The following is a 24,167-nucleotide window of genomic DNA, read 5'->3' on the forward strand; positions in this document are numbered from 1 at the left end:
TTCAAGAATGAGGTTTTGCCTGTAAGCTTCTCTCTAAGAGCTGGACCCTAGGAACCAGGACTCTTTTTGGTGTTGCTACATTACCTAAAGTTGTCCTGAGAGGTGCTATACAAGGCCCAAAGGAGCGGAACCCCTATTAAAAGGGCCCCAGTCTTTGAAGGTTTAAACTACGCTGCCCGCCGTGTTGGGTGAAAGTTGGATCTGTCTGTTAAATCAGCAGTATCCTGCAGCGAGGACAAGGTAAGGGAAGAAGCTATGCTTTTTCCTTCAATATACCTTATATGCCTTAAAAATTTCTCCTCTATAGGGAGTAACTTACACTACCCGTGTACGATGTCTTAGTGTAGCTCTGTCTCAAAATATGTGTGGTCCCAGTGGCAGAGGGGGTTCTTACTTAAAGAAATCTTGTGAGATTTGGTAAAAATACAGCAGTTGCTAATACAGAGTTGTGTATAAACTTCTATATGGGTGGTGCTTTAGCTGCATGGTTTAATTACAACCCAGCACTTCCTCCTAGTAACACTGGGGAAACTGCCTGCGCCTTGTGGTTTTAAAGACTATGAATCTTCTGGCAGAACCCCTCTTCCCCCTCTCCCCTCCTCCTTCCCCCCTCTCCCCTCCTCCTTCCCCCCTCTCCCCTCCTCCTTCCCCCCTCTCGCCTCTTCCCCTCCCCTCTTGTAGAGGTGTATAGTACATCCACAAGTTACAGATGCTCACCTTACTTTGTGTTGGCCATTAAGCATGGCCCTAGCATGGCCTGAGGATGCAGAGGGGCATGTCCGCAAGGTCACGTGGAGATGTGTATGGATGTAACGTCCACACACACAGCACTCGCCACATAGCTGAGGGGGAAGGGCTGAGGATGCCAATCAGTTCCACCTGAGGCTTTATATCATGGACACTTTTTAACTGAAGAGAGACACCAGAGCGCTGGGCACGTAAGGGTGTAAACCGGCATTTCCAGACAGGAAAACTATTGTTACTTAGCAGCAAAAGAACTGTTATTTTGGTGACTTTGTCTGTCTTTGCTAGAATTAGTGTCAAGCAAATATTTTGTATGTACCTCTGCTTTGTGCTTTGCACTATGTCTTCCAGACCTACCGTAAAGGTACCTAAGGTCCCCCCCCCCCCCAACCCCAGCGCTGGGAATCCCAGTTATACCTCCATACTGTTTTCCTCTTCAGAGAGATCAGACATGGCAAGCAAGGGTGAGTCATTGGAAGCTAGCGGTGGTGCAACTGCTTCACACACTTCAGCCCCTGTATATGTGACTGAAGATGCATTTTCCTCTGCCTTGCAAGGCTTAGAAGGAAGATTAGTGGCTTTAATCACATCCTCCATCCAAGTGTATAGGAAGCGTCCTAGATACCCCCTCCCCCACCTTAGACTCTTTACAGTCAATGGAGGGTCCAAAAGAATTATGGGGACAGGATGGGGTATTGCCCTCAGATGATCGGGAGGTAAGACATGCCGATTATTCCTCTGCGGAGGAAACAATACTTGAGCTTCCTACTTCACAATCTGAAGTACAGAGCCTAACAAAGATGGTTCGCTCTGCTTTCGTGCAGATTTGGCTGTAGGTCAGGTCTCCTCCTTGGGTTCATTGAAGCCTTTACAGCCTTTACATGCATTTCCCATCCACGCATTACTAAAAAAGCTTATTTATACCGAATGGGATCATCCAGATAAGCATTTTTCCCCTCCAAAGAGACTCTCAAGTCTCTATCCTAATGGAAGAAAAATTCACTAAAAGATGGAAAGTTCCAGCAGTTGAAGCTGCAATTTCCAATGTGAAAAAAAAAAAAAAAAAAGAAGTTGGTCTGTTAAAATCCTCTTTTCCTTAGCAGGTATTGTTGCTCAGCCTGCAACTGCAGCTATAGGCATCTGTCAGTCCCTAAAAAGGACCAGTTCACAGATGTCTCAAATGAGCTCCCTGCACAACAAGCACAGGAACTGACCGAGCTACGTAAAGCATTTGCTATAGATGCTATGAAGAATTCTATTCACAAGGCATCGCGCCTTGCTCTTGTACTTGTACATTTGTGAAGGACCCTTTTGGCTAAAGGGCTGGTCAGCTGAAACACCTTGTAAGAACCTTCTAACTAGCTTCCCCTTTAAGGGAGCAATTATTTGGCAATAGTTTGAATAAATACAAACAATTTCCAGTGGAAAGAGTACTCTTGCCAGTCAAAAGAAAATATAAGCGTCCTACGTTTAAACTGTTCGGCCTTCGCCATCAGACCAGGCATAAAGGAAGACCTGGGGCCGCAAGTCTGCAAAGCAGAATACAAGACCTTGTTATGAAGAGGCATCTCCCCTCACCAAGTTGGGAGGAAGACTTCTGATGTACTCAGAAGTCTGGCAAAGGGAGATTCAGGACAAATGGACTCTCTCCACAGTGTCTCTAGGACACAAGCTAGAGCTTCGAGAGTTTCCACGTCTCGTTTTCTGAGATCAAACGTTCCCAAGGATCCAGGGAAAAGGCAATCCCTGTTGCAAGCATTAGACCAATTATTGGCTCAAGGGGTGATCAGATTCCCAAACAAGGGCAAGGTTTGGGGTTTTACTCAAACCTATTTACGGTGCCAAAGCCAAATGGGGATATCAGACCAAGTCTAGATCTACGGAATCAAAATCCTTTCCTGAAGATCTGCTCCTTTTGCAGAGATGCATATCTGCATGTCCCTATATTTCCTCCTCACCAGAGGTTTCTGCGGTTCGAAGTAGAACAGAAGCATTTTCAGTTTATAGCCTTGCCTTCGGGCTTGCTACAGCACTACTCTTATATAATTATCACCTTATTTCCCTCGTGCCAGGCTAGCCAGCTAACTTCTATCAGAGAGCCATGCGAGCAACATTTATGTATAGACCCGTGTAGTGTGTCAATAAGTGAGGCCCCCCGGTGCCAGCAAGTGCAGTCAATAGAGTGGTGGAACAGGACGAGGAGGCCCCCAGGAACCAGTCATATACGTATGCAAGCTGTGACGCTATAAAGTAGTGTCGTAGATTAGGGCAGGCTAACCCCCCATCAATCTTAGCGGCCTGGAGAGAGGCTCTAGCAATTCTTGGGTTTGACCCCTGCCAGAGGAAGGAGGATAAAAGCGAACTAGGGATGCCCAGAAAAAGAAATTTGGGTAAGTATATAATTTAAAAAAATGTTCACACGACCAATAAAATTTAGTGGTAAGGAGGCCCAAGTACGTAGCCTGGTCTTCATGTGTGTTATAATTGGGGTAATGTTAAGGGATTCAAAAATAGGTCTGCATTAATATAGATCCCCAGATATTTAAATGTGGGTCGGATGGTCAATTTGGATTGAGATGGGTAGATATAATCAAATTTGGGGCCTATACCGAATTCCACAGACTTATCCCAGCCAACACGTAACACGTAGCCCGGAGACCTTCCCAAACTCCTCCACAACCCCCCCAATAGGGAAACAAAGGATTGCTCCGAGCCATCCAGATAAATTAGGGCATCATTTCGCATATAGGGAGATCTTTTCAGACAGCTCCCCACAGCGGATGCCACTTACCGTTGCCGTCTGCCGCACCGCCAGAGCAAGGGGCTCTATGGCCAATGCAAACAGAAGCAGTGAGAGGGGGCAGCCCTGCCTAGTTACCCTTTGTAAAGTAAACACGTCAGAAGCATCCTTAATGGTATCTATCCTGGCCCTAGGGTTGGTATAACGCAAATGGACTCACTTGATGATAAATTGGGAGCTGAAGCCCATACGATGCAGAGAATAAATGGCGTCAGTGATTTCTTAAATTGTCAGGGGTTTGTCTAAAATAGTGTTACTGGAGGGATTCAAAAAACCCAGACTCAAGTTTCGGCCGAGAGGGGACGGGGCTGAATAAAGGTTTTCGTAAAAGGACTTAAATGTCTGGTTTATGGTCAGGGTATCGGACATGACAGAGCCATCAGGTAGTTGGATTTGCAGTTTAGTCCTGGCAGTGTATTCCATGCAGGAGAGAGAGGCCAACATTTTGCTATTTTAACCACTATGCTCATGCAACCTGGCCAACAAATACAGCTGCTGCTTCCGCGTTGTGTCTTTCCTATGGAGAGCCAGGGGCCTGTGTGCGCCCACCAAGACTCCATGGGAGTCCGGAGTGGGAAGTTCAGAATATTGGGCCCTATCGGTCTCCATGGAGAACTCCAAGGCCAGAAGAGCAACCTGAGAGGACTTTCTATGTTTGGCAATATTAGAGATGTAGGAGCCCCGCACAGATGCCTTAAAGGCATCCCACGTGGGCCCAGAGGAAGCGAATCTGGCATTGTCCCTCCAATAGTGGGACATATCCTGCCGGACTGGCTCCTGGAATTCGGAGGTGGAGATCCAGAGGGGACGGAGTCTCCACAACTGAAAAGAGGATCTTTGGCCTAATATTAGTTCAACACACGGGGCAGATAAGAAACTGGATATAGGAGTCCAGATAAGGAATCCCCAGGGCATAGTCCAGCCTGGAAAGAGTACGGTATGTCTGGGATTGGCAAGAGTATTTATTCCCTGGCCTTAGGATGATTTTGGCACCAGAGGTCAATTATATATATATATATATATATATATATATATATATATATATATATATAAATTATTCAAACTAGGGTCAAGTACTGAATTGAAGTTCCTGACTATAAGGGTAGCAAGTGTTGTCAAAATGGAAAATTGCATGCTCAAATCGGTGAAGATTGCTGCCGTGATGGGGGGGGGGATTCAGCATACACCACTGTCAATAGCAGTGGCGTAGCGTATATCATGTATTGAAGAAAAATATAATGACCCTTGGGGTCCAGGACCACTTGGTCGCATGAAAAGGGGAGGCCTTTCCTTATAAGAATGGACACCCCCCTAATTTCTTGCAATTTTACTTTTCATTAACTTTGGGATATCGCATGGTGGGTTCCATGCAAACACCTAATTTGTTCACCCTTTTCTTTTTCTTTTGCTCTCCTAGCGGCTTTCACTCAACCACGTTTTTTCATTCTTTGCTCCTTGAGTCTAGTCACAATCTACCGTGGTTCTACTTTATTATGGTATTCCCCATTTATTATAAGCATAGCTACACATGCCTATTATATTATTTACTGACACTTTGGAGCTGTTGCTGCATACTTCAGTGATGTCAGCATGGACACCCTCTTCCCTTCGGGAGGTTTTGGGCCTGTCCCTCTTTTGGGGGTCCATACCACCACAGCTCTCAGGCTAGACGCTCAAGATGGTCCCTATTCACTCAGCACCATATGTTTATACTTACATGTAAGTAGGGGAAAGGACATTTTCACTGCTCCTGGCTCCATTTGTTCCCTTTCTTTCCTTACCTTCTCCAACATGAAGTTTCAACATTAGATCATATTGGCCTTCATTTTTTTATAGATACAGTTTATGCATCTGCTCCTGATGAGGTGGTATAATCCCAAAAAGAATAGAGCTATTCAAGATGCAACCATGTTCTTAATATATGATGTATTTTATGTCGTGCATTGCTTTTACATTTTTTGTATGGAGCATTAATGGCTCCTGATACCATACATTGCATAAGTGCTATCATTTTACTCTGGTATATAGATGTACTGCATTGCGTTATGGGTGTGTGTCTATTTGCCAATCATTCATATTGATGTATATACCAGTGGATATGTTTTGCTACATGTGCTTGTTCAATAAACATGTTTTTTAACCCTTTATTTTCATGTGCCTCATATGAAGTCCCAAAACCCACCTCCTTTTAGATGAATAGGGATGGAGGCACCTAATCTCAGGTGCTTCATTTAGGCTGCTTTCACACTGAGGTGCTTTACAGGCGTTCTAACACTAAAAATAGCCCTTTTAACCACCCTTAATAACCAGACCAATTTTCAGCTTTCGGTGCTCTCACATTTTGAATGACAATTACTCAGTCATGCAACACTGGACCTATATGAAATTTTTGTCCTTTTTTTCACACAAATGGAGCTTTCTTTTGGTGGTATTTAATCACTGCTCGTTTTTTTATTTTTTGTGCTATAAAAGAAAAAATACAGAAAATTCAGTTTAAAAAAAAAATAAAAATAAATAAAAATTTTTTTCTTTGTTTCTGTTATAAAATTTAGCAGATTAGTAATTTTTTCTTCATAAATTTTCGCCAAAATTTACACTACTACATATCTTTGGTAAAAATAAGTACAAATTGGTGGATATTATTTGGTCTTTGTGAAAGTTATAGAGTCCACAAGCTATGGTGCCAATATCTGAAAATTGATCACACCTGAAGTACTGACGGCCTATTTCAATTCTTGAGACCCTAACATGCCATAAAATTACAAATACCCCCCAAATAACCCCTTTTTGGAAAGCAGTCATTCCAAGGTATTTAGTAAGAGGCATGAGGAGTTTTTTGAAGTTGTAATTTTTTCCCACAATTCTTTGCAAAATCAAGTTTTTGTTTTTTACTTTTTTTTTTTTCACAAAATTGTCATATTATCAGTTTATTTCTCACACACAGCATATGCATACCACAAATTACACCCCAAAACACATTCTGCTATTACTCCCGAGTACGGCGATACCACATGTGTGAGACTTTTACACAGCGTGGCCACATACAGAGGCCCAACATGCAGGGAGCGCTATCAGGCGTTCTGGAGCACCCAGGACAATTCTGACATTTCTCTCCTACATGTAAAAATCATCATTTATTTGCTAGAAAATTACATAGAATCCCAAAACATTATATATGTTTTTTTAGCAAACACCCTGGAGAATACAATGGTGGTCGTTGCAACTTTTTATCTCGCACGGTATTTGCGCAGCAATTTTTCGAATGCTTTTTTTGGAGAAAAAAGTTTTGTGCGTAAAAAAAAAAAAAAAAAAAAACAGTAAAGTTAGCCCAATTTTTCCATAATGTGAAAGATGAAGTTACGCTGAGTAAATAGATACCTAACATGTCACTCTTCAAAATTTCACACGCTCGTGGAATGGCACCAAACGTCGCTACTTAAAAATCCCCATAGGCGACGATTTAATTTTTTTTTACTGGTTACATGTTTTGAGTTACAGAGGAGGTCTAGGGCTAGAATTATTGCTCTCGCTCTAACGTTCGCAGCGATACCTCACATGTGTGGTTTGAACACCGTTTTCATATGTGGGCGAGACTTGCGTATGCGTTCGCTTCTGCATGCGAGCATATGGGGACAGGGGCGCTTTAAAAAAAAAAAAAATTTTATTGTTCATTTTTACTTTATTTTAGTTTGAAACTTTTTTTCCCCCCAAAAATTTTTTTTGATGTAAACATGTAAACAATGTAAACATCCCTTGTAATAGGAATATGGCATGACAGGTCCTCTTTACAGTGAGATATGGGATCAATAAGACCCCCACATCTCACCTCTAGGCTGGGAAGTCTGAGAAAAAAAAAAAAAGTCTTTGAGCATTGCAGGGTATTGGCGGGTGTTGCAGAACATTGCAGGGTATTGGCGGGTGTTGCAGAGCATTGCAGGGTATTGGCGGGTGTTGCAGAGCATTGCAGGGTATTGGCGGGTGTTGCAGGGTATTGCAGAGTGTTGAAGAGTAATGGCAGGGAATTGAGGGGCTACATTTCGGTGAGCAGCGATGTGGGCACTACAGATGCAGCCCACAGCGCTGCTGACACCGATCTCTTCCCCCTCCGCTGTACCGATCGGTACAGAGAGGGGGAGGGAGGAACCGGCGTCATAACATGACGCCGGTTTGTTTACAAGTGATCACTCCGTCATTTGACGGAGCGATCACGTGGTAATCGGCCGCGATGAATGACCGTTTACCGTGATCCGTGATGCGCCGGGTCCAGTGGATATGGACGTCATATGACGGCCTCCCAGAGTTAAACAACCGCCCTGTAGCCATCATTCGGCTATGGGCCGGTTAAGTGGTTAAAGCACCTTGAAAGAGCCTCTCCTCTCCAATATGAAAGCCTGAGGGCTTTCACACTGGAGCGGTGTGCTGGCAGGACGGTAAAAAAAAAATTCTGCAAGCCGCATCTTTGCAGTGCTGTACTAGCGGTGTATACACGGCTTCTGAAGCTCCCCTGCCCATTGAAATTAATGGCAGTTTTGACCCTTTTTCGGCCACTATCGGGGGTCAAAAGCTCCCCCGCCTAGCAGCTGAAAAAAAACACGGTAAAGCGCAGCTAAAAATAGCGGCGATTTACCGTCAACACCTCAGTGTGAAAGTAGCCTTAAAGTGTCAACCTTTTTCCTTCTTAATCAATATATACACGGAGTTTAGTACTATTTTAGATTAAAAAAAAAAAAAGGTAATACCTATATTGTTTTCTTTCCTAAGGTTTTTTTTTTTTTTTCTTCTTCTTGTCAGGTTGCTTTAGCAATGAATGAAATGGAGCAGATTAAAAAAAAAATAACAATGTTACTTTTTATCTGTGTTGCATTTGAACAGTTTTTTGTTTTTGTTTTAACACAGCCAGGATTTGTTGGCAAGCTCGAGGGGAGGGGGAGGGGAGGGGGAGCATCAGCAGCAGACTGGAAGACAGGCAGTAGAACACATATCCTGTGAAGTTCAATGAAGTGGTGTGTGTAGCATGTCCAATGTCCACAAGTACATCAGTTGTGCAACATGACTACTATATATTTTTTCAAATATGTCCATATCACATTTGGCTATTTTTTTTTTAACTATGCTCCTAATACTGATTTATTTTAGCTTATATTCAATGAACAGGGTGAGCAACCACCCCGGATGTACTAAATATCTTATTTTATTTTTTGGCTTGCTCTACAAAAGTGTGTGTGGTTATATATATATATTTTTTTTGTTCTCAGACTTCATTGATGAGTCAGACAGGAAATATATGTTTGAATGCAGTAATCAAGAACAATGCGATGAATGGGTACAAGCATTAAAAAATGCAAGGTGAGCTTAAAGCAATAGGCTACAGCAAGTACTTAGTCAATGGCCAACTTTGGATACAGCAAATCAATCGGTGTATTAGTTTGTATAAGGTATGAATCTAGGAAATTACTTTACACATTGTGAAAGACATGGGGCATATACAGGTAGATAATAGTTTAAAGCTTTTGTTAACCCCCCCCCCCCCCCCAAAAAAAAAATCCTGTTCTTTTAAAGCATATTATAAAGCTCTCCTCCTCTTCCTAGTGACGTCAGCTGGGGAATCTCGGGCCCGCACGCTGCATCTGTCAGTCGGGGAGAGGAGAGAGCCAGCCGATCATGTGATCGCTGAGTAGAGAACCCCCACAAGGGAACGCTCAACAACAGCTGGGAATTCTGGGAGCTATGACATCACCCATAGTTCACTGTTGTTGGCGCTCCCTTCTGTTCTCACACAAGTTTATAAAAATGCCAAAACCGCTTGAAATAGGTCAAATGCAGTTCAGAAACGCCTGTCGGTAGATTCAGGCAGTTTATTTCAAGTATCTCAATTTGATGTCAAAAGCAAGCTGCTTGTTTACCTCGCACCAGAATCTCAGGAAAAACTTTCTTCTGTAATCTATGAAGCTACAAGTGTTTATGGCTTTTAAAAAGCTGCTTGCTGGTACAAAAAAACAAAAAAAAACAAAAAAAAAACACAATTTGCATTCTATTCGGTGCACTTTCAGTTACAGTGCATCCGAAAAGTATTCACAGCACTTAATTTTTTACCACATTTTATGTTATAGCCTTATTCCAAAATAGATTAAGTTCTAGAAACAATACCCCATTATGACAACATGAAAGAAGTTTGTTTGAAATCTTTGCAAATTTATTAAAAATAAGAAACCAAAAAAATAAAAATAAAAATCACATGTACATTAAGTATTCACAGCTTTTGCTCAATACTTTGTGGACACACCTTTGGCACCAATTACAGCCTCCAGTCTTTTTGAGTATGATGCTACAAGATTGGCACACCTATTTTCGCAGTTTCTCCCATTCTTCTTTGCAGGACCTCCAAGCTCCATTAGGTTGAATGGGGAGCGTCGTTGCACAGCCATTTTTAGATCTCTCCAGAGATGTCCAGTCGGGTTTAAGTCTGGGCTCTGGCCGGGCCACCCAAGGACATTCACAGAGTTGTCCCGTAGCTTGTCTGTGTGCTTAGGTTCTTTGTCCTGTTGGAAGATAATTCTTCGCCCTGGTCTGAGATCCAGAATGCTCTGGAGCAGGTTTTTTTTTTTTTTTTTTATCAGAGGTCTCTTTACATTGCTGCATTCATCTTTCCCTGGATTCTGACTAGTCCCCCAGTTCCTGCCGCTAAAAAAAATCCCCAAAGTTTAGGAAAATTCTAGAAAAAAATTAAAGCAACTAAAAGGTGTGTGTGTGTATACACTATATTACCAAAAAGTATTGGGATGTCTTCCTTTACACGCACATGAACTTTAATGGCATCCCAGTCTTATGCCGCGTACACACGATCGGAATTCTTGTTGTAAAAAGCTCAAATGGTTTTCCTGATGGAATTCCGACGGAATTCGGCTCAAGCTGTCTTGCCTACACACAGCCACATCAAATTCCGATCATTTATAACGTGGTGACGTACAACACGTATGACCTGACTAGAAAAAGGAAGTTCAATAGCCAGTAGCCAATAGCTTCTGTCTCGTAGTTGAATCTGAGCATGCGTGATTTTTGGTGTGTCGGAATTGCATACACACGATCGGAATTACCGATAGAAAGTTTTTCCGTCTGGAAAATTGAGAACATGCTATCAATTTTTGTCTGGCAGAAATTTGCACAGCTAAATTCCGATGGAGCATACACACGGTCGCATTTTCCGATGAAAAGCTCTCAACGGTCTTTTTCTGTCCGGAATTCCGATCGTGTGTACGCGGCATTAGTCTATAGGTTTCAATACTGAGTTGGCCCACCCTTTGCAGCTATAACAGCACAGTCATGTTGGAACAGGAAGGGGCCACCCCCCAAACTGTTCCTCAAATATGGGAGCATGAAATTGTCCAAAGTGTCTTGGTATGCTGATGCTGCCTTAAGAGTTCCCTTCACTGGAGCTAAGGGGCCAAGCCCAACCCCCGAAAAACAACCCCACACCATAATCCCTCCTCCACCAAATGATTTGGACAAGTGCACAAAGCAAGGTCCATAGACATGGATTAGCGATTTTGGGGTGGAGGAACTTGACTGGCCTGCATAGAGTCCTGACCTCAACTCGATAGAACACCTTTAGGATTAATTAGAGTGGAGACTGAGAGCCAGGCCTTCTTGTCCAACATCAGTGCCTGTTCTCACAAATGCGCTTCTGGAAGAATAGTCAAATTCCCATAGACACACTCCTAAATCTTGTGGACAGCCTTCCCAGTAGAATTGAAGCGGTTATAGCTGCAAAGGGTGGGCCAACTCAGTATTGAACTCTACGGACTAAGACTGGGATGCCATTAAAATTCATGTAAAGGCAGGTTTCCCAATACTTTTGGTAAGAGTGTATGTTTACATGCCTCAAATGTATTTATATGTATGTGTATATATTGTGCTCATAAGTTTACATACCCTGGCAGAATTTGATTTCTTGCCCATTTTTCAGAGAATATGAATAACACAAACATTTCTTTCACTCCTGGTTAGTGTTTGGCTGAAGCCATTTATTATCAATCAACTGTTTTTACTCTTTTTTTTTTTTTAATCATAATGGCAACAGAAACTACCCAATGACCCTGATCAATAGTTTACATACCCTGGTGATTTAGGCCTGATAACATGCACACAATTAGACACAAAGGGGTTAAAGGTAAACATCCTCACCTCTTATCTGTTTGCTTGTAATTAGTGTGTATAAAAGGTCAATGCGTTTCTGGACTCCTGACAGACCCTTGCATCTTTCATCCAGTGCTGCACTGATGTTTCTGGATTCTGAGTCATGGGGACAGCAAAAGAATTGCCAAAGGATCTGCAGGAAAAGGTAGTTGAACTGTATAAAACAGGAAAGTGATATAAAAAGATATCCAAGGAACTGAGAATGCATATCAGCAGTGTTCAAACTCTAATTAAGAAGTGGAAAATTAAGGTTTCTATTGAAACCAAACCACGGTCAGGTAGACCAACTAAAATTTCAGCCACGTCTGCCAGGAAAATTTATTTGGGATGCAAAGAAACCCCACAAATTTCAGGTGAAATACAGAACTCTCTGAAAATATGTGGTGTGGCTGTTTCAAGATGAGCAATAAGGAGGCACTTGAAGAAAGATGGGCTGCATGGTCGAGTCACCAGAAGAAAGCCATTACTATGCAAATGCCACAATCTTTCCCGCTTACAATACACCAAACGGCACAGAGACAAGCCTCAAACCTTCTGGCACAAAGTCATTTGGAGTGATGAGACCAAAATTTTGCTTTTTTGGCCACAACCATAAACGCTACATTTGGAGAGGAGTCAACAAGGCCTGTGATGAAAGGTACAGAGGTGGATCACTGATGTTTTGGGGATGTGTGAGCTACAAAGGCATAGGAAATTTGATCAAAATGTAGTATATTATCAAAAAATACTGGAGGAACATTTGCATTCATCAGCCAGGAAACTGTGCATGGGACGCACCTGGACATTCCAACATACATGACAATGATCCAAAACACAAGGCCAAGTCGACCTGTCATTGTCTACAGCAGAATAAAGTGAAGGTTCTGGAGTGGCCATCTCAGTCTCCTGATCTCAATATCATTGAGTCACTCTGGGGAGATCTCAAAAGTGCAGTTCATGCAAGACAGCCCAAGAATTTACAGGAACTGGGGGCTTTTTGCCAAGAGGAATGGGCAGCTTTACCATCTGAGAAGATAAAGAGCTTCATCCACAAATGATTTCAAGCTGTTATTGATGTTAAAGGGTGAAATACACAGTATTAAGAACTAGGGTATGTAAACTTTTGATCAGGGTCATTTGGGTAGTTTCTGTTGCCATTATGATTTAAAGAGTAAACACAGTTGATTTGATAATAAATAGCTTAACCGCTTAAGCCCCGGACCATTTTGCTGGCCAAAGACCAGACCACTTTTTGTGATTTGGCACTGCGTCGCTTTAACGGACAATTGCACTGTCATGCGACGTGGCTCCCAAACAAAATTGACGTCTTTTTCCTCCCAAAATAGAGCTTTCTTTTGGAGGTATTTGATCACCCCTGCGGTTTTTATTTTTTGCACTATAAACAAAAAAAAGCGACAATTTAAAAAAAGAAAACACATTTTGTTACATTTTCCTATAATAAATATCCCCCAAAAATATATTAAAATTTTTTTTTTTTCCTCAGTGTAGGCTGATACGTATTCTTCTACATATTTTGGGCAAAAAAAAAAAAAAATCGCAATAAGCGTTTAGTGATTGGTTTGCGCAAAAGTTATAGCGTTTACAAAAAAGGGGATAGTTTTATAGCATTTTTATAAATTATTTCTTTTACTAGTAATGGCGGCGATCAGCGTTTTTTTAAATTTTTTTTTATCGTGACTGCGACATTATGGCAGACACATGGGACATTTTTGGGACCATTGTCAAACAGCAATCAGCGCTATACAAATGCACCGATTCCTGTGTAAATGACACTGACAGTGAAAGGGTTAACCACTAGGTGGCAGTGTAGGGGTTACGTGTGTCCTGGGGCATGTTTCTAACTGTGGGGGCGTGTGTGACACGTCGCTCATCTCTGTTCCCGATGACAGGGAACAGAGATCAGTGACACTGTCACTAGGCAGAACGGGGAGATGCTTGTTTACATTAGCATATTCCCGTTCTTCCTCCCCCGTGAGACGATCGTGGGTATCCCCATGGCGATAGAATCCACGGGACCCACTATCTGACTCGCGGAGGTCCTGATCGGCACACGTGATGGCACGCTGGCAAATTTTTAAAGAGATGTACAGGTACGCCCATTTGCCTGTCCGTGCCATTCTGCAGTCGTACATCACTGTGCGCCGGTTGGGAAGTGGTTCAGCCAAATATTAACCATGAGTGAAAGAAAAGTTCATCATTCATATTCCATGAAAAATGGCCAAGAAATAATAAATTCTGCCAGGGTATGTAAACTTATGAGCACAACTGTGTGTGTGTGTGTGTGTGTGTATATATATATATATATAACACATTATAAGTAATATATAAATACGTTTGTATTTCAGCTATGAATTCATGAGAAGAAGTCTTCTCTTTTATCGCAATGAAATCCTGAAGATGACCGGGAAGGTAAATGAGGTGATAAAAACCAGTAGAGTTTAGTTTGGATGATTTTTGCTATTTACTCTGCTTTGTTTATCCTCGTAGGACCCATTGGAGCAGTATGGAATATCTGCAGAATCACGGTTCCAGCTAGAACCTGCAGCCATGTAAAGCACAATATCCTATTACTGCGGTCTTAAAAATCTCTTCTTAAACAATATTTTGTATCGTACAGCTTTAATTTGAATGAATTGTCTATACAAGTCATCAGGTTACACTTTACCCCACCTGGAAACTGGTTAGTCTTTATAATGGCATTGAATTATTTGTCAAGAACGCCATTGATGCAAACAGCTATATACAGATTCCTGGTTTTGAAGAAATGTTTTTAAATCTGGCATAAGCACTTTGAAAGCTTTCTTCCAAAAAAATAAAAAAATAAATTGCAGCAATCGTTCACAATTTATTTTAAAGCTGAATACTGGGCACTAAACTTTTATGTAAATATATTCCCCCAATAGTTAAATATATAAATCTACTTTGTGTGACCCAAATGCTTATACAAACTCAGACATGACATTACCTTGTACAATAGCAGCAACAATATCATGGTGCTGTACTTATTCTGTGCAGTGGGCAGATCTGTGGGAAGGCCTTAGAAGACCTCCCACTACAGGCTGCCAGTGTTTCGTTAGATTTTGTAACGAAAGTGATGTTGCTACACCCCGCACTCATCCACAGGATACAGTGAGAAGGTGGCAAGCGGATCTCTTGTTACACCCACCGGAGTCTTGCATTTCACAAATTTTTAACAGTAAACTCTGCTTATATAGTGAAATTCAGTATTTTTAAATCCTTAAGACTGTTTTGATGTTGATTGTTCAAAGTTGTGACGTTCTGTCATATTAGCAAACCTGTTAGATTAGCAAGCTTGCAACTGCTTTTAAAATTCAACATCTTAACAGATGGATTTTTAAATACACCATCTTTCAGAGGCCTACAGGATAGGAAGACTGTAAGCAACACCACTCGTTTCAAGCATGTAGTTACAGTTGCCCCAATCTGCCCTGTTCTAGGTTCTGTTTTGGCTTTTCTGATATTGACTGAGTGGGCTCAGTTGCTACACCAGGGTCTGACTTCAGAACAAGTATTACTGGCTTATATGAATCTGGCATGGCTAATTGGTTCAGGGTCTAAAATACCCGTTTTAGCTGTTGTGTTGAAGCTTTTGCTTTGGTTTAAGTAAATCACTAGGCTATCCCTCATTTCTAACAAATGTATTCTGACTACAGAATAGAGTTCCGATGCCTCCCTCTGAAATGTTTTTTTTCCTTCCAACTTATGCCTCTCTCCTGAGCGTCTGACAGCTCTGCATTCGGCAGTTCAGGGACTATTGGCTCAGGGGGTTATAGTTCCATTACAGAGAGATTAAGAGAAACTATCCAATCTGTTTACAGTTTAAAAAAAAATAGAAGTTTATCCCATCCTGGATCTGAAGTTCTTGAATGCTTTTGTGAGTGCACACATCTCAGATGGAATCGTTGTCAATGGTTGCCCCTCCACACCAGGGAGACCTGTTAGCCTCTATCGACATTGACGCCTACCTCCATATCCTCATCTTCTAAAACTATTAACGTTTCCTCTGGTTGGAAGTGGGAGAGCTCCATTTACCTATTCATGGCTCTTTTATTTGGTCTGGCGTTGGCCCCTTAGGTGCTCACGAAGGTGCTAGCAAACAATACTGGGTCTTGTGCTACTCCGTGGATCCCGATCATAGGTTATATGGACTGCGTCTACCAGTGGAGTCTGCGTCAGACTTGGAATGCAATGTTGCGATCGCAATCTGTGCACTGGAGTTAGGACGGATTCTGAATCTGCACCCCTTCTCCGATGGAGAGTACCTGGGCCTGATGGTTTCCTTCTGGTGGTGCATGAGTTAATTTACATTTTGTTAATTGATTAAAAAAAATAAACTTTTCACATTTCTATTTCTGAAAGCATTCTTAATTTACAGCATTTTTTCACACTTGCATAAAACTTAGTGTTTATGGCATTTAATTTTTTTATATTATATATAACATTTTTAGTTTTTATTTTATCATATGTAAACATTGTTGCCACATGTATTTTAGTAGTGTACATTCATGTTTTTTTTTTTTTTTTTCTTATATATTAGTGTTATTATGGAATTTTGGTATTTTTGTACTTGTAGTGGTTATATCAAGTGACTTTTGGGAAGAGGTAGCTTTTGATTGCTTTGCAACAGCAGCTCTTCCCTTTGCATATAGCCATTTCGGGTTCTCCTTGTTTCTTACCCAAGGTGCTTTTCATTGAAGTTTAAACTTTTTTCATTTTCATTCCACCCGCTTCAGTCCATACTTTTTCTCTGCCGCTAAAGAAATATCCTGCGCATGTGCTGTTAATAGCATTGAAGTGGCGCATGCGCAGTAAAGGGCCGCCGTCAGCTGTTTCAGTGATGGTGTAGTGTCATATTTTTTGTTGCCTATCACAGAATGCTACGGAAGTGACGTTGCCGCCAGAAATTGCGTACTGCGCATAGCGTTCCAAACACTCGTGCCGTGCGTTCCAACATAGTTTCGGCAATACGGTTCAGCGAAACCATCACATGTTACAGATAACACAAACACTGGGCCGTGCGTTACAACACTAATACTTCCCTTGTTACCTAGTATCATTATTTACCAACCATGCTGAGCTACGTGCCGTGTTAGGTTCTGCATTGCTGGGACGTGTAGTGCCTATCCTGAGCTACCTGCTTCAATGTTCAGTGTCCTCATCCTTATCCCTGTGCTTCAATGTTCAGTGTCCTCATCCCTATCCCCGTGCTTCAATGTTCAGTGTCCTCATCCTTATCCCCGTGCTTCAATGTTCAGTGTCCTCATCCCTATCCCCGGGCTTCAATGTTCAGTGTCCTCATCCTTATCCCCCTGCTTCGATGAGGACACTGAACATTGAAGCTCGGGGATAGGGATGAGGACACTGAACATTGAAGCTCGGGGATAGGGATGAGGACACTGAACATTGAAGCACAGGGATAAGGATGAGGACACTGAACATTGAAGCACAGGGATAAGGATGAGGACACTGAACATTGAAGCACAGGGATAAGGATGAGGACACTGAACATTGAAGCATGTAGCTCAGGATAGGCACTACAAGTCCCAGCAATGCAGAACCTAACACGGCACGTAGCTCAGCATGGTTGGTAAATACTAGGTAATAAGGGAAGTAATAGTGTTGTAACACACGGCCCAGTGTTTGTGTTGTCTGTAACGTCACTTCCGTAACATTATGTGATGGTTTCGCTGAACTGTATTGCCGAAACTATGTTGGAACGAACGGCGCGAGTGTTTGGAACGCTATGCGCATGCGCAGTATGCAATTTCTGGCGGCAACGTCACTTCCGTAGCATTCTGTGATAGGCAGCAAAATATGACACTACAACAGAGCCGCACCGGAAGTGACGGGGTTACAATACAACACCGCCGCGGGGTGTGCCAAGATGGCCGCCAGCTCCGGAGCTAGGCCGAAGCCGCGGCCTTTGCTAAGGCCGCAGCCACGGACCGCTCCGCGGATCACATGGTGCGGACCGACTAATCGATAATGAAAATCGTTGACAGCGATTTTCATTATCGATGATGTCGATTAATCGTTCCAGCCCTACTGTACATAAAGGCAGCATCTCAACAATGAAATGCAAACAAACTTGCACAGACCACTAATTTTCCACCTTCCATATATCCCACCCCTTTGCTATTTTTTGTGTGACATATATTATTGTGTTTGAGTGAATCTAAGCTAAACTGTTTTAATAATGGTTTCCTCCCACACTCCAGAGACATCCTAGTAGCTAAACTGACTCTCATCTACACAGTATGTGTACACAAATTACTCGTGCAAAATGATTACATGAACTCTTTTCTCAGCTGCAGTTGAATTGGGGGGGAGCAGAAGTACACTGAGCTTGCCAATGAATGGCTGTGCAGTGGGGTATATATCAGGACAAGTGTGATCATTTCAAGAGTACACAGATTCCCAGTATATCTAGAGAACTGACCACAGTGTGCTCTCCTGCTTCATGTGGTCAGTTTTTAATAGGAAAGCAAGGGGACTAGCAGGAACACCAAGAATTTCACATAAAGGAAGCAATACAATGAACCATTATGCACGGGGGGGGCTAAGAATATGCATGCATCTTACATAGTAGGGGGAATCCATAGTGGAGAAGGATCTGGGGGTTTTGGTAGATCATAAGCTCAATAACAACATGCAATGCCAAGCTGGGGTGAGCAAAGTCTTTTCGTGTATTAAGAGAGGTATGGAGTACAGAGAGAGAAATATCATTATGCCCCTGTACAAATCATTAGTATGACCTCATCTGGAATTTGCAGTTCAGTTTTGGGCACCAACTCTTAAAAAGGATATCAGGGAACTGGACAAAGTGCCAAGACGGACAACCAAACTGATATGAGGAAAATTAATACCAAATTTATTCCCTTTGATCATCTTTTTGGTTCTAGAAAAACAACTCAGAAGCCCCAAACATTATATATAAATTTTTATTTTTTTTTAAAGCAGAGACCCTAGAAAATAAAATGGCGGTTGTTGCAACTTTTTACGCAACACGGCATTTGCGCAGCGATTTTTCAAACACATTTTATTTGAAAAAAAACCCCATAAAGTTAGCCAAATTTTTTTGTATAATGTGAAAGATGATTTTACGCCAAGTAAATAGATAACCAACAAGTCACATTTTAAAATTGCGCACAGTCGTAGAATGGCACCAAACTTGGGTACATAAAAATCTCCATAGGTGGCGGTTTAAAAGTTTTTACAGTTACAAAGGATTTCTTGGGCTAGAAATGTTTCTCTAACGCACATAGTGATACCTCTCATGTGTGATTTGAACGCTCTTTACATATGTTGGCAAGACCTATGTATGCATTTGCTTCTGGTTTTGTTATTTAGTTAGAATTTTTTTTTAATCACTTTTATTCCTATTACAAGGAATGTAAACATCTCTTGTAATAGGAATAGTGCGGGAAAGGTCCCCTTTAGGGAAGAGACCCCACATCTCTCCTTTAGGCTAGAAAGGTTGAGATTTAAAAAAAAAAAACCTCTCCAGCCGCATCCTCAGCTTCGTTTACATCCAGCAGTCTGGATGTGAAATTATAACACTGTGCCCAGGCCTCCGAGGGTCATAGAAATCTCTATGTGCAACTTCTGGCAGCAAACTGTTTGTTATCAGAGGGAGATTGGGAGATGTCCCCTCCTGCCGCCTGTAAGAACGATCAAGAGACTGAACGGAGGCTATGATTCACCGGCCAGAAAAAAAAAAAAAAAAAAAAAAAATCTGTATATGAATGATAGCCATCATTCGGATATCACCACAAAAATCCATGATCTCATATGATGTACCTTAGACAGGAGGTGGTTAAAAGGGAATATAATGAACATGTACAAATACATAAGCGGTCCATATAGTGAACTTGGTGTTGACTTATTCACTTTAAACACTTGGCGCAAATCGCTGTCATTGTACGTTGGTAATTTGACGCTAAATACCGTTGTTATGGCACCAGATAGCTGCCATAACCCCGGTATTTTCAACAAGGGAGAGCAGCTGGCTTTCAGATAAAAGTGGTCTCCATGGCAGATCTATCTAGGGCGGGAGAGGGGGCCACTTACTGGAGCTGTTGGTAGCGGCAGAGACGATTGCGTCCTTTCTCCTCTGAGACATGGAGGGAAAGATGGCCCCTGTTCTACTCCATAACATTGAATGGCAGAAGCAACATCAAATGTAACTTCCACTCTATGATCTTAACCGCTTCCCGACTGCCTCACGCGGATATACTGTGGCAGAAGGGCACGTACAGACAGAATCTCGTACCTGTACATTTGCACTTTAAGAGGCGGGCACGCCTGCCGGGAGCTTTGTGAGCACATTCATGGGTCCCGAGGATTTTATGTCCGCGGGGATACCCACAATCGTCTCACAGAAAGGAAGAACGGGAAAATGCTAATGTAAACAATCATTTCCTCCCCGTACTGCCTAGTAACACTGTCACTGATCACTGCTCCCTGTACTCGGGAGCAGTGATTAGTGTTGTGTCACACACACACACATAGCGCACCCCCCCCATAGTTGGAATCATTCCTTAAGACACACTTAACCCCTACATCACCACCAATTTGTTAACCCTTTCACTGCCAGTCACATTTACACAGTAATCAATGCATTTTTAATTGCATTGATCACTGTATAAATGTGAATGGTCCCAAAATCATGCAAAAAAAACGTTCGATCTGTCCACCAAAATGTCGCAGTCACGATAAAAATGGCTGACCGCTGCCATTACTAATATATATATAAAAAAAAAAGCCATAAACTATACCCTATTTTGTAAATGCTAGAACTTTTGTGCAAACCAAACGCTTATTGCAAAAAAAAAAAAAAAAAAAACTTAACAAAAATATGTAGAAGAATACAGCATAAACTGAGGGAAAAATCTTTTTTTGGGGATATTTATTGTAGCAAAAAATAATGCGTTTTTTTCAAAAGTATCGCTATTGTTTTGTTTATAGCGCAAAAAAAATAAAAACCGCAAAGGTGATCAAATAGCACCCAACAAAAGCTCTGTTTGGGGGGGGGGGGGGGGGAGACGTCACTTTTGTTTGGGAGCTACACTGCACAACCACGCAAATGTCAGCTAATCGCAAAAACAGCACAGGTTTTTGGTCATCCAAATAGTTCAGGGCTTAAGTGGTTAAAGGGGAGATTTTATAGTAAAATGTATATAGTATAGGGAACATTTAGTGTAAATGATAGATCCGAGTTCTTTTGGACCCTAGATCCCACATAACAGGTCCTGTCATGCTTCTTTTTTTTTTTTCCCTCTATTACAAGGAATGTTTACATTCTTTAAAAAAAAAAAAAAAAGACCACTGCGCAAATACGGTGTGACAAAGTATTGCAACAACAGCCACTTTATTCTCTAGGTTGTCTGAAAAAAAAATTATATAATATTATATATAAATAAAATGTTTGGGGGTTCTAAGTCATTTTCTAGCAAAAAAAATAAATGTTTAACCGCTTCAATACTGGGCACTTTCACCCCCTTCCTTCCCAGACCATTTTTCAGCGCTCTTGCACTTTCAATAAAATTGCTACACTATCCAAATTAAGTTTTTATCATTTTGTTCACACAAACAGAGCTTTATTTTGGTGGTATTTATTCATGACTCAGTTTTAAATTTTTGCGATATAAGCAAAAAAAAGAAAAGCATAAATTTGGAAAAAAAAATATTTTCTTCTATTTTAAAAGAAATCCAATAAAAATAAAATTTTGTCATCGATTTAAGCCAAAATCTATTCTGTTACATGCTTTTGGTAAAAAATTTTTTTTTCATTAAGTGTATAATAATTGGTTTGTGTGATAATGGACATATGTACGCAAATGATCATTGGGACATGTGATTTTAGTGGGACATATGTAGGGGACAAGTTTTTATTATTTGAGGACATGTATTTATACTAGGTTCGTTATCAGTGAGTAAAAAGCTGTAAAAAACAGCACATACTCAGCAGATTGCTGCAGCCGGCTGGTGATCAGTCTCTTCTCACCGACAACTTCCTTGTGAGGAGGAGCGAGCCTAGCAACCGGCTCTGTGTTTACTGTGATTGGACACGACCGTCATTGGACACGAACCGCCAATCACAGAGCCCTCCTGCTGATTGGAGATGCACCGTGTCCGGGTGACACGTGCGTTATCACCCCTCCTTCTGAAAGACGTTCCTGAACGTCCACTCGGGAGAGAGCACCCACCAGGCCGTATATGTACATTGGCCAGGTGAGAAGTGGTTAACTTGTAAACAAGTGTCAGGCTCAGTCCTTAACCACTTCTCGACCAGTGCACGCCGATTTGTACATTGGCAGAATGGCACGGGCAGGCATATTGGCGTACAGGTACATCCAATCTTAAATGCCGCCCTGCCCTCGCGTGCTGGTCAGGACCCCCGCGAATCTTGTCGCGGGTCCCGCGGACTCGATCACCGCGGGCATAACCGCGATAGTCTCACGGGGCCGCAGAACTGGGAGATGCCGTTGTAAACAGCATCTCCCTGTTCTGCCTAGCCACAAGTGATGCTGATCTCTGCTCCATGTGATTGGAGCAGAGATCAGTGTTCACTAAAAGAAAGCCCAGCCCCCCAACAGTTAGTAACACCCCTAGGAACACTTAACCCCTTCACTGCCAGTGTAATTTACATAGAAATCACTGCATTTGTATAGCAGCGATTGCTGTATAAATGACAATGGTCCCAAAAATGTCAGATGTGTCTGCCGTAATGTCGCAGTTGCAATAAAAATCGCTGATCGCCGCCATTACTAGTAAAAGAAAAAAAAATGGCTTATAGCGATTTTTTTTTTTACCAAAAATATGTAGAAGAATACGTATCGGCCTAAACTGCGGGGAAAAAAAAAGTTTTTTTTATATATATTTTTGGGGGATATTTATTATAACAAAAAGTAAAAAAAAAAAAGTGTTTTTTTTTTCAAAACCGTCGCTCCGTTTTTGTTTATAGTGCAAAAAATAAAAACCTCAGGGGCGATGAAATACCACCAAAAGAAAGCTCTATTTGTGGGGAATAAAAGGACATTAGTTTTGTTTGGGAGCCATGTCGCATGACCGCGTAATTGTCAGTTAAAACGATGCAGTGCCGAATCGCAAAAAGTGGTCTGGGGCTGTGTGGCATATAAGGAGTGCTTAAAGCAGAAGTTCCATTTTTGGGTGGAGTTCCGCATTAACTACATGCTGACCGCTGCACGCCGATTTAAGTCAGCAGAATGAGACAGGCAGGCAAAAGGGTGTACCCGTACGTCCCTTTGAAATTCCTGCTCAAGATTTGCGGAGGTTTTTCACCTTCCTCTGGATCAACTGTGGGTGAAGTATTGTGGATATGGGATTTTATGTTTTTCTTTTGTGGTTTAACTAGATGGATCTTTTTCCACCTGACTAATCATGTAACAGGATACAGCAGCAAGCATGAAGTATTGTATTTTATTGTTCTGGAGAAAACTAAAAAATGTGGATTTTTTTTTTTTACTGTCGACAACTGTAACCAGGACAAATAACGAGTCTCCTGAATGGGCAGAGGTAGCAAAAAAAAAAAAAACTGGCAGGTATTCTAATCCATCTAAACTCTGTCCAAGGGTAATAAGAAATTGTGCGATTAGTTATTCTTTAACTACTTCCCTACACAGCCAATTCTGACTCTCCTCATATACATATATAAATCTGCATTTTTTTTTTTTCTAGGAAATTGCTTAGAATCCCCAAACATTTTTTTTAAGCACAAGCCCTAGACCAGGGATCTGCAATTAGTGGACCTCCAGCTGTTGCAAAACTACAAGTCCCATCATGCCTCTGCCTTTGGGTGTAATGTTTGTGGCTGTCAGAGTCTTGCTATGCCTCATGGGATTTGTAGTTCTGCAACAGCTGGAGGTCCGCTAATTGCATATCCCTGCCCTAGACAATAAAACGGTGGATGCTGCAGTTTGTGTCACATGGTTTTTGCAAAAAAAAAAAAATACACTTTAATGAATTGTCGTAAACACAACCACTATATAATACCTAATTTTTTTGGTGTTATGTATATATATATATAAAAAAAAAAACGTTATACTGAGTAAATAGATACTCAACATGCCACACTTTAAAATTGCATATTCCCATATACTAGGACCTTTCCAAGTTCACTGATCATTGTTTGGGTCCAGGCTTTGTCCATCACAGTGGGCATACCCCTGGAGGGGGTCTTGAGTGTCTTGAAACCAAAGAAATGGATTGCAGCCCTGGACCTGTATGTACAATACAGCTAACTATATGATTTGCACCAAGTCCTGAGGTGAGTGCTGCTCAAGCAGGACCCAGTTCCTGAAGCAACATCATAGGCCATCCTCACAGTGCTGGGTTTGTATACAGTTTTCAAAGTTTTACATTTACAGAGATTGCACTGAAGCAGATG

At 41.6% G+C, this 24,167-nt stretch overlaps 1 protein-coding gene across 1 annotated transcript in view; it reads left to right on the forward strand.

Annotated features, from left to right (window-relative positions):
• PLEKHJ1 (pleckstrin homology domain containing J1) overlaps nucleotides 1-16,107 on the forward strand; it is a 41,989-nt gene extending 25,882 nt beyond the window's left edge. The window contains exons 4-6 of the mRNA XM_077475973.1: nucleotides 8,800-8,890; nucleotides 14,083-14,146; nucleotides 14,225-16,107. Coding sequence (XP_077332099.1) covers nucleotides 8,800-8,890; nucleotides 14,083-14,146; nucleotides 14,225-14,290 — 221 coding nt within the window. The 3' untranslated portion in view covers nucleotides 14,291-16,107. The remainder of the gene's footprint in view (nucleotides 1-8,799; nucleotides 8,891-14,082; nucleotides 14,147-14,224) is intronic.
• Nucleotides 16,108-24,167: the final 8,060 nt, after the last annotated feature.

This window comes from Lithobates pipiens, unplaced genomic scaffold (assembly GCF_037356315.1).
Source record: "Lithobates pipiens isolate NorthernLeopardFrog02 unplaced genomic scaffold, aLitPip1_a1.2 Scaffold_13, whole genome shotgun sequence".
Classification (NCBI taxonomy): Eukaryota; Metazoa; Chordata; class Amphibia; order Anura; family Ranidae; genus Lithobates; species Lithobates pipiens.